Source organism: Ictalurus furcatus, chromosome 17 (genome assembly GCF_023375685.1).
Source record: "Ictalurus furcatus strain D&B chromosome 17, Billie_1.0, whole genome shotgun sequence".
Taxonomy (NCBI): Eukaryota; Metazoa; Chordata; class Actinopteri; order Siluriformes; family Ictaluridae; genus Ictalurus; species Ictalurus furcatus.
Window position 1 is genome coordinate 5,712,980 of NC_071271.1, and position 11,596 is coordinate 5,724,575.

The 11,596-nt window shown below is 38.9% G+C and overlaps 1 protein-coding gene across 1 annotated transcript; it reads left to right on the forward strand.

Annotated features, from left to right (window-relative positions):
* The first annotated feature begins 336 nt into the window (after positions 1–336).
* Positions 337–10,544, forward strand: serpine2 (serpin peptidase inhibitor, clade E (nexin, plasminogen activator inhibitor type 1), member 2). The gene is made up of 9 exons (XM_053647556.1): positions 337–442; positions 3,029–3,322; positions 5,579–5,800; positions 5,897–6,094; positions 6,902–7,100; positions 7,310–7,407; positions 7,892–7,978; positions 9,992–10,075; positions 10,279–10,544. Exons 1-9 carry the CDS (start codon positions 439–441, stop codon positions 10,326–10,328), a joined length of 1,236 nt encoding a protein of 411 aa, XP_053503531.1. The 5' UTR covers positions 337–438; the 3' UTR covers positions 10,329–10,544.
* The last annotated feature ends 1,052 nt before the right edge of the window (positions 10,545–11,596 follow it).

An 11,596-nucleotide genomic window follows, 5' to 3' on the forward strand; every position in this document is an offset into this window, starting at 1 on the left:
GCACATTAAAGCCGAATAATGACAAGTATAATAAAATCCTATGAACAGAACACGTGTCTGTAACTGTGCCAGACCTGGAAATAAACACTGAGGCGATTCTAGTCTTCTTTAAACAGTCTACACTATTATGTTTAAGACGCTGGTAATAAAGTGCCACATCAGCCATGAAAATCCCCAGAGCGCCGTTTCGACTGTCATGCACTTTGTTGGGGTTTTTCTCGTTGATCTAAGGTTGAAGTTGAGAGTTATAAATAAACTCTGTGAGTAAAGATGTGAGGGGTAAATATAGGCTATAAAAGCCTCGCGCGTGCACGCGCAGCGGAGTGGTGCATTTGGCACGACTTTATTACCCCCGCCCCGACACTACCAGGAACCTTCCCCGTAACCAAAGTCATCTCTGCCGTGTTATTTCGCAATCCCTGCCAGAGACACGCAACAATGGGTGAGTTTCACTGTTCTTTGTTTAAACTAAAGCCTTGGATATTTACTCAAATCGCCACGAGCGCTTGTTTTCTTTAGTTTTTAGAGGAGGGTAAAAGGTTCACGCTGCAGAGATCATGCACAAACATCTGCAGTTTAGTGAAGTTGTTAATAGACGTGTAAATATGGCGTGGAAGTTATTCCGCCTCCTTACAGCTATAATGACTGAATCTGGCGGCTGTGTTGTAGCCAGTCATGTCTCTTTCTTTCAGCACAGTGAGGAAAGATTTTAAAAAGTAGCTCAGAGACATTCAGTTCAGGCGTAAAATACATTTGCGTGTAACGTGCACGGATAAAGTGTACAAATGATGAGATCTTGTATGTCTAAGGTATGAACAGAATGAGAGTGAAATTGGACTTCAGGCACCTTTGGAGGAAAAAAAAATAATAATTCCTTGATGTGAGATCAGGGCTGAAGATAACATTTTTTAGAGAGACGTGTACTGCAGAAATGTGAGCCACTTCATACTATTTCATTTTATTGAGTCTCCTCTGGTTTGAGTTAGGGTTAGACCCATCATCAGTCTGGTAGTCCTGGAACACAAGCTTTCTGCAGAGTAGATCCCTGGCTTTCCAAAACTACAGAGGTATGGACCTTGGTGTCCCCATTGCTGGTCACAGCCATGTGTGTTACTGCGTCAATATAGGCCTGATTATACACCATTAAAACTAATTAAAATGATACACCTTTTGAGCTCTTTCACAAGATACAACACAAAGTGAGATTTCATTACATGAATGCCTCAGGTGACAAAGATATTTTTTTCCATGGCACTTATGTGGTCCTACCTTTTTAAGGGACCAAATGCAATTGGACAAACTAACAGAATTATCATTTAAATGGTCATTTCAAATATTTGGTTGGAAATCCTTTGCGGTTAATGACTGGAACCTATAGACATCATCGATCGCTGGTTTCTTCACCAGGCCTGTACTCTAGGTGCAAGTGAAATCCATGCTCCGTTGGCTTCAGGTCAGGTGATTGACTTGGCCATTGCTGAACATACCAGTTTCTTACCTATAAAATGTCTTGGGTTGCTTTCAAATTGTGCTTTGGCTTATTGTCCCCTTGCACTGTGAGGCCAATGAGTTTTGAAGTATTTGGCTGAATCTAGGCAGATAATATAGCCCTATACATTTCAGAATTCATCCAGGATCTTTTTTTTTAGCAGTCACATCATTAAATACGAGGGAATCAGTTCCACTGGTCGCCATACATGCCCACACCATAAGATGAAGTGATATGCTTTAAATCATGAGCAGTTCCTTCATTTCTTAATACTCTTTTTCTCCCATCATGTTAGTACAAGTTGATCTTAATCTGTCCAGAACTGTAAAGCCATTTTATGTAAAAGCTACATAGTTTACTTAAGTGGAAATTCTGCCCTTAATTTAAATATGTTGATCAATGTATTATTTTTTTCAGTGTGAAGTCTTGTCTTAATTGTTGACTTTGACACAGACATGCCTACGTCCTGGATGGGGTTCTTGATCTGGCCAGATGTGAAAGGGTTTTTCTTCACCAGGGAATGAATTCATCGGTCATCCACTATAGTTGTTTTCCATGACCTCTCGGGCCTTGTGGTGTTCTTGAGTTCACCAGTGTGTTCTGTCTTTTTAACAATGTACCAAATAGTTGATTTGGCCACACCTAATATTTTTGGTATCTCTCTGATTTTTTTTTTTGTTTTGATTTTTCAGCCTAATAAATACTTGCTTCACTGGCAGTGATATCTCCTTTGAGCTTCACATTGAGAATTAACAGCAACAAATTCCCAATGAAAACTCCACACTTGAAATCAACACTAGATCTTTTATCTGCTTACTTGAATATGAAATAATGAAAGAATAATGATGGCCACAGAACAGCTGAGCAGCCAATTGTCCAATTACATTTGCCCCCTTGAGATACACAAATTTCTCTAACCTCCCCCTGGAAAACTAGTCCTGTCTGAGCAGGAAGAAGAACCACCCTCCCTGGTTGGTAGATGTCATGTAATAGGGTGAGGGGAAATGCTTTTCCTGCTTAGATTTACAGTAAAGTTTATGATGCAGTATGTTTTACAGTATTATAAACAATATAGTCAGAAGTATTATTGTAGCCATATAATATGGTCCTTTGATGTGGTACTGCCAGTACTGTAATTACATTCATTCATTCATTCATTCACAGCATTTTGGCAGATACCCTTATTCAGAGCGACTTACATTAATCTTATTTTTATACAGCTGAGCAGTTGAGGGTTAAGGGGCTTGCTCAAGGGCCCAGCTGTGGGCTGGTATTTGATTTGCTCAGTCCAACGTCTTAACCACTAAGCTACCACTTCCCCTATACCACTATAATTATTTTTGCAGAATATCAGATGGGCTGCTATGTACAGTATAACTGTAAAATTCATTGACAATATTATGCATATTAGACCATTAGTATTTGAATTTTTGTTTTTTTACAGAAAGTCTTTACAGTGCATGCAAAAGAACATGTGATAAGTATTATGTGGTAAATATATTGACTCTATTTCTCTCTCTCTTTCTCTCTGTCTCTCAGGGTCTCTGAGTAAATCTTCCCTGGCCAGGGTGTGCATGTTTATATTATGGATGCCTGTGCTGCTGGAATTGCATGTTTTGGGTGGCGCTGTGGCTCAGTCAGTGTCTCCATCTTATGGCATGCAAGGTTCAGACTTGGGCCTGCAGGTGTTCCTTCAAATGGTCCAAAAGAAGCCACATGAAAATATGGTGCTCTCCCCTCATGGTGTAGCCTCCATTCTGGGAATACTGTTGCCAGGGGCTCATGGAAATACCAAGCAACAGCTCCTTTCAGGACTCCGATATAACAAAAAAGGTGAGAGAAGGACTGATTTTCCTTTAAAGCCCCTGTTAGCTTACTTAATAACTTTCATCTTCCTATTATCTGTAGCTTCTCTGGTGGATTTACTAGCAGCTGAAGTCGTATATTGAAAGTAGGTGATGTTACAAAATCCACAGGTACAATTTTTTTTTTTTGAGCTTTTATAGAACTCTAAGCTATGAAGGGCCCGGCCCTCAGAGGCCTCACTTAATTTTTTTTCCAGCTGTCTAATATGTTTTCACATTGGTGTCTTCCTGGTTAAATAATGGCAAACCTTATGAGTGAAAACCAGGATTAGCTGATGTCAAAGAGTAACAGTGGTAACACTTTTCGTGGTTGGGGGTTGCGCTATGTTTGTGTACACGCAAGACCAGATGTTAACGCTTTCCAAAACAAGGCTTCTGCCCGGAGCTAGACCTGAGATCCCAACAGAGTTCAGGAGAAAACTCCAGGGGAGAAGAGCCAGAGCAAAGCTGAGAGCGAGGAAGAGGAGGAGATTTAAACCCTCACTTCTGTCAATCATCATGGGGAATGTGAGGTCTTTGGAAAATAAGATTTGTGAGCTGTGTGCACTGACTACAGCTTAGAAGTCACTTACTGCTTTAATCACAGGAGAAACAACACCACAGCTCTTTTTATGACCTTCATTTGTAAAACACCCAACTGAACACTGTAAGTCCAAATTTGGATAAAATTTATTCCCACATACCGACTGTACACCTGTACCAACATGATGGATCAGGGTTCTTCAAATCTGTCCCTTGGGGTCCACGGTCCTGAGAGTTTAGCTCCAATTAAAATAAATAAATAAATAAACTTACTGCCCGTGTTATTTCAATACAGTTATTTAAATGCATACATTTTAAATTTCACGATAGCTAATCATAGCTAATTACGGTGAATATACGCTGCTTAACAGAAATGACATACTAGCTGAAAAGGCACTTCTGTCAGTCTATAGGAGTTATTTTGTCTCATATTTAGCTGATGTGAAACCATGAATTAACTGTACAGTGGTGCAGTGAGGACAGTGTTTTGATAATTAGAAAGAAAACATAACAGCGCAACATTCCCATAAGATGGTATGAGAGCGCTTCTTTCTTATCATATCAATGTACAAAATGAAACTGCTCTGATCTACAATGTCTGATCTGAAGCCTTAGGGTTTAAAACTCTCATGATTTAATCAACACAATGAAAATGAGTGATTAAATGAGCTCCATAGTGATGCCTGTGGTGTCACTTCAGGCTGGCTACACACAAAGATTTTAAGCCCGATTTGCACCCTCTCCAACGAACGGTGGGGGGGCGTGGCCCGATTCAAGGTTTGTCGCTACCGACTTTTTGTCCAAAAAATCCTCGATTGTGTGGTGTGATTATGATCATTTTACTTCTCGGGATGGAGTCGGAGCCTCCCCGATCCCAAATCGTAAATAGCAAACATGTTTGATATTTAAGACTCTTGACCGATCTCCCGAACCCGACGCCCATGTGCAGCAAATTGCTTTTACCCTGAAAAAAAAATCTCACCAAATTAATATATCTTGATTATAGGCAAATTTGTTTAATATTTCTCATTATGTGATGATAGATGATAATTTGGAAGATAATTTTGCTTATTTCAAGCCTTTTTCCCAGAATGAAGCAAAGTTATCTACCATTACTTAAAACTTGAAATTAGTAAAGTATCTTGAAATAGGCTTAATAATCTTATACTGTATTTTTTTCATCATCTCACAATGAGAAATCTAAACCTTAGTACTGTAACAGGCCAGACACTGTTAACTTAGCGGTAGACAACACAATGATATATGGAAGCTAAAGTAAGGTAACGTAAAGGAAGTTTTGTAAAGCTGATTTTAATCCACACCTTTTTAATCTCTGGATAAAACTTTTAATCTGGTAGTGGCAAGGCAGGGGGAACTCGCATGTAATCTTACATTGTACTACCTTTGTCTTTAGGCATATACCATGAGCTAAAAATTCTTGAGTAATTGTACATACAGAGCCCTCCACTAATATTGGCACTCTTGGGAAATATGAGCAAAGAAGGCTGTAAAAAATTGTCTTTATTGTTGAACCATTTGATCTTTTGTAAAAAAAAAAAAAAAAATTCACAAAAATACTCTGCTCTCATGGATATCAAACAATTGCAAACACAACACAAGATCCCTGTCAGCAGCAGGTTGCAGATCAGAGGCATCACCATTGTTATTGACAATTGAACTAAAAAGCTGTGATCTTCCACAGGTCCCGATAAGATGCTATGGAAGCTGCATAAGGCCCTGACATCGAAGGCCAACACCACCTTCATCGCCAATGCACTCTTTCCACAGGAAGGCTTCAACATTCAACCCAATTTCCTGGATACCAGTAGGTACAATTACTTGTGTGATAGCCATGCCCTTAACTACAGCAACCCACAGCAGTCTGCAGATTACATCAATGGGTGGATCAAGAACCGCACAAAGGGTATGAAACACTGTTGATGGACATTTAACCATAATGCTGTTATCTAATCAAAAACTCATGGTGTGATCTATTTCCTCATACACATTTTCCCATCAGGCCACATCCAGAGTCTTTTGAAGCCAGATATGTTGGACCCATCGCTGACACGGCTGGTGGTAGTAAACTCGATCTATTTTAAAGGAATGTGGAAGTCCCGCTTCCAGGTCCAGAACACCAAGATTAGGAGCTTTACAGGTGGAGATGGGAAGTCTTACAAAGTGCCAATGATGTCCCAACTCTCTGTCTTTAAAACTGGTGAGACTATTTAATTGTGCTGGGAATTATTCTTTTTAATTTACTAAAAAATACACTTTAAAAATAGTCTTAAAGTGTACGTTAGGTGAATCAAGTTGATCAAATTGCTGTGCCAATCCATTGCAGTGCACTATGCACACACATTCACGCCGAGGTCATGTTATTGTAGCCAATCTACCTATAGTTGCACCTGGAGCTAGCCCATGCTGACACAGGGAGAACATGTGAAGCTCCACACAAAAAGTAACCCAAGTTCAGGATCAAATTTGGGACCATGTAGCCGTGAGGGGGCAACGTTACTCACTGCACCACCGCACCACCACGCCACCTCTGAAGAACTGTTTTAATCAAATAATATTTGAATTTATAAGTTTAAATAAGGACAGGTTCCCTTTTGAGTCTGGTTCCTCTTAAGGTTTCTTCCTCATATCGTCTCAGGGAGGTTTTTCCTCACCACCGTCGCCTCTGGCTGCTCATTAGGGATAAATTCACACACTTAAAATCTATATTCTGAGTTTACATATTTCTGTAAAGCAGCTTTGGGACAATGTCCACTGTTAAAAGCGCTGTACAAATAAAACTGAATTGAAATAACTGTTTTGCCCATTGTTTTGAAATTGGTTTGTATTTTCATGATCCCAGTTTTACTTCTCATTTCTACAAAATTTATTTTTGTTACATTCACCATTTAAATTTAGTACTCCGTACATGCCACATACTCAGTTTCATTTTTTAAAAAAATGTCCAAATAATAAGTTTGTCATTTATTTGCTATTTTGATCACTATACTCTGTTCTCTTCTCTTAGGTTGGGCAAATACTCCTGATGCTGTGAAATATAGGGTTATAGAATTACCATATCATGGCAACCACACAAGCATGTTCATTGCATTTCCTTCAGAAAGGGTGACACCGTTGTCAATGATCTTACCTCATCTCACCACAGCGACAGTACATGATTGGGCCCAGCTGATGCATCAGGGAAAGATGCATCTCCTGCTGCCAAAGTAAGAAATGATTTTCAAATGAAAAATAATATATTCAAACTTTAGTTGTGTTTAGGAATATTAAGTGTAGCAAAATTACCATGGCACTGTACAATATTATTATATAATAAATACCAAATGATAAAAATAAAAGCCAATCCGTTTCCATTTAATGTAGCTTGTATTTATTTTATTTTTTTCTTGATGTCTTTCCTGATCTCTCTGGATAGGTTCACAGCAGAGATGGAGATGGATCTGAAAGGGCCCTTGACTGCTCTGGGTATAACAGACATTTTTATTAAGGGAAAAGCTGACTTTCGACACCTCAGTGAGTGACAACTTCTGCTAAATGTTTTTCCCCCCCCCAGAAGTGTTAGTTTTATTAATGTCATTATAGCTATAACTAGTCCAATGTAATTGGTCCAGGACTATGTATCAGTAACTGGGATGTGTTTACACTCTGCAGAGTGTTTATCTAGAGTGTAATGATGTAGTTCAAGTCTTTCATAAGTCGATGAAGGAAAGAACACTGCAAAAAATAACATCTTAGCAAATGAAAATTTGGTTTGCACATAAACCATGTTCAATAATCACTTGGTTTCCTCTCATTTTATGATGCATAAATCTAAATTGCACTATGTTCAAGATATTTTAATTTTGTCATTAGGGTTTTTCACTGTGGTAGATTTGTGGTTTGTGAAATGGTGAACAGGTGTTATGATGCCATTATACATGGTAAATATTGTACATAAGTCAGTATGTGCCTCCTTTAATGAGAACACATAATCGTGGTAAAATGGTGTTTTTGTCAGGTTCAGAACCCGTTCATCTCTCCAAGGCCCTACAGAAAATCAAGATAGAGGTTAATGAGGATGGAACTAAAGCAGCTGCTGCAACTAGTAAGTGTGTGTTAGCATCATTGGATGATGAGGTAAAGTGCCAAAGCTAAACATTTGGTTTATAATAATGTCATATCACAGCAAACCAGTGACTACATTTCCCATCTTGCACTGCAGCCTACAAACATGGCTGCCATGGACTACACTTCCCCCACACACGTTCACCTTCACTGGAATTCTAATCTCACACACATCTGTTGCCAATCTCGCACGCACTCACTCCGCTATATAAGAGACTTTTTGAACACATGACTCTGCGAAATATTGAGTGTTATCACCATACCAAGCGTTCGTACCCTGTTGCTCGTTTTGATTCGTGTACTTTGATCTTGTTTCTCGTTCTCGATTCTTGCCTCGCCTCGTTTATACCTGTTTGCAGATCACCTGACCCATTGCCTGTTTTTGACCACGCTCTTGTCTCATCATTTGGATTTGTCTGCCTGCCTTTCTCAAATAAAAGTCTTTAACTGCATTTGCATCCATCCTAATCTCCGTTACATGGATTACGTGACAAATAATAATAATTATAAACTGTTTGTATAGCACCTTTCATACAAAAAAAATAAAAATGCAGCAGTTGGATTCAAGTCAGGTGATTGACTGGGCCATTCTAACACCTTGATTTTTTTCTCTGAAACCAATTGAGAGTTTCCTTTGCTGTATTTTTTTGGATCGTTGTTCTGCCGGAAGGTCCACTCACGTCTCATCATCATCTTGGTGGATGGCAGCAGATTCTTCTCAAGAATCTCCCAGTGAAGGGCTCCATTCATCGTTCCTTCAATTATATGAAGTCTGCCAGTACCATGTGATGAAAAACAACCCCACACCATGAGGCTTCCACCTCCAAACTTCACTGCTGGTGTAGTGTTTTAAGGGTAATGTGCAGTGCCATTTCTTCTCCAAACATGGTATGTAGTATGACAGACAAAAAGTTCAATTTTGCTCTCGTCTGACCAGACTACACTCTCCCAGTATTTCATAGGCTTGTCCAAATGAGTTATAGCAAACTTTAAACGAGCTTCAACATGCCTTTTCTTTAGTAATGGAGTCTTGCAGGGTGAGTGTGAGCAGTGGAGTGCATTGCCTATTGTTTTCTCTGTGACGATGGTACCTACTGCCGCCAAGTGTTTCTGGAGCTCTTTCCGCGTGGTCCTTGGCTCTTGGGCTGCTCTTCTGACTATTCTTATGACTCCCTGGTCAGAAATCTTGCGAGGAGCTCCTGTGCGTGGCCGGTTGATGATTGAGTGATGTTGCTTCCACCTGTGGATAATGGCCCCAATGGTGCTTACTAGAGGATTCAGAAGTTTTGAAATACATCTGTAAACTACTTCATCAATATGTTTTGCAACAAAAAGGTTGTGAAGGTCTCTGTGTGACACCTTGGTAACGAAAAGTCTTTTTATAGGCCATCAATTTACTAACCCAGCTGATATTAATTTGCACAGATTGGAGGTATAATTACTTACGGATTTCAGCTGGTTCCTTGCCTTACCTTGCCTCGGAGAACTGCTTTTTCTTAGCGTGTTCAATACTTTTTTCCCATGTAATTCCACTTTATTACACACAACTTTATTTATGGACTTTAATGTTGTGAATTCTTTATATTTCCGGATTTCTTGAGTTAATACTGCTGTCCGGTGAAAATTTCATGTGAATAACCTCACTGGAAATGTATTTACTGAATTTTTTTTGACGCGTTCAATACTTATTTCCCCCCGCTGAAGATAGATAGAGATATTTTTATATTTGGTAAATCTGTCACAACGGAGAGTCTAAGACAGATGTAAATGTAGTTGAGACAGTTTTAATGAAAATCAGCAAACAGTTCCAAGACACAAGACAAGTTCAAAGTCAAAGGCAGGCAAAGGGTCAGCCAATCAGCAAACAGGATATCGTAGCAAAAACCAGGAACCAGAAACGGTATTAAAAAGTACTTAAGAGTAATAAATATAACTTGCACATGCTATCTGGTCAATTCTTTCTTTCTTTCTTTCTGCCTGTCTTTCCCTGCAGCTGCAATTTTGATGGCCAGGTCCTCTCCTCCACTGGTGATTATTGATAGACCATTCTTGTTCCTCATCAGACACAATCCTACAGGTATTTTGTACACACAAGATAGCACACCTTTTGTTCTCATCTTATACACGCTTCTTAATCGTGTATATGTTTAAACATATATGGTCTTTATGCTAGTACGTTATGTTCATGTTTATAGTTATTCGGACAACCAGCAGGTAACTGATGCATATTAAAAGTGACATTTTTGCATATCAACTGTCTTTTATTCTTTTTTTTCCCAGGTACTATTCTTTTTGCTGGTCAAATAAACAAACCTCAAGCACGCAAGTGATGAGAACAAGGAGACACTGACACATATACATTTCACTTCAGCTTTGTGTTTGGCTATAGCATTTTTTCTATAACATTTCCTTGCTATTAGAAAACATTAAATAGCAATATTACTTTACATTATATATCTATATTCTTGATAATGGGCTGTATGTTCACACCAGTACAAGTGTAATTTGCTGGTAACAAATGTGAATAAACTTACTAATTTACTGAACTAGTTGTGCATAACTCTGTTTCTACATACACTTACAGGTTTATTTTACACAGTGCTTACACAGTTAGCACAACACACGTCTGTGTAGGCTGTACAATTAACACATTTCTTGTTGCGTTGACACAAAATGCATACAGTTAACACTTTAAAATACAGTTTAAAATGCTTGAACCCCTTCTTTTACACACAAGCTCAACCAAGACCAAAACAATGGATTTTTACTGCCAAATTTACAAATGCTTTCACACTGTACGTCGGAACAGATAACATCATGTTCTAAACCTAATTTATAGGCTAAAGTCAAAGTGAACAGATGTTCATAGTGTGAATTGAAACACATATATATCCCCTGTATTCTATTCCATTGCTACTCTGAAACAGCTGATTGAAGTTATGCAAATAGATCAATCACAGCTGATTCCCATCTAGGAAACACGTTCAGGTATTGAGGTTCTTTCAATTGCATGACCATATGGTACACACTAAAAGAGGACCTCTTTGGGCTGATCTTGTGTGGAAAAGGAAAAATATAGAGCAACAAAAAGAAAGTAAGAAAAATACCTAGACGAGGGAGAGGAAGACTAGTACCAGGACAAGGGTGAGGAATGCCTGGACAAGAACAAGGTAGAGAGAGAGGAGTTAGAATGCATGGTGGTGCTCAGAGAAGGGCCAGAGCTAGGTTACCTGATGAAATAAGAGCTACTATCATGACCAATGTCATAAACCACAGGCTATCGTACAGAAAGTCTGGTGAACGAGTACAACCAAGTCTCAGCCGGGACAGAGTGGAATCCATTGTCCGGATTTTTCAAGAAACCAACAGGTAGGATACTGTATAGATATAAGGGCTCCTCTCACTGTAAAGTGTAAATACAGTCATTTTACCATGTATTACTTCTGTGGTCTTTTCTGTTTGTATATTTTACAAACCTATATTGCATATTTTTGTTATCTTGCAGTAATGTCCTGTTGCAAATAGAGCCTTTACTGTCTCTGTCTTCTTTTTTTCATAAACCGTACATTCTATACAGCTACTCTGAGATGGGTCGTTC

What these genes read in the sequence shown, in the direction of transcription:
- serpine2 (XM_053647556.1), top strand. An exon ending in GATCAAGAACCGCACAAAGG is followed by an intron (nt 5,801 to 5,896) that starts GTATGAAACACT and finishes TTTTCCCATCAG; the next exon opens with GCCACATCCAGAGTCTTTTG. An exon ending in ATGCATCTCCTGCTGCCAAA is followed by an intron (nt 7,101 to 7,309) that starts GTAAGAAATGAT and finishes CTCTCTGGATAG; the next exon opens with GTTCACAGCAGAGATGGAGA.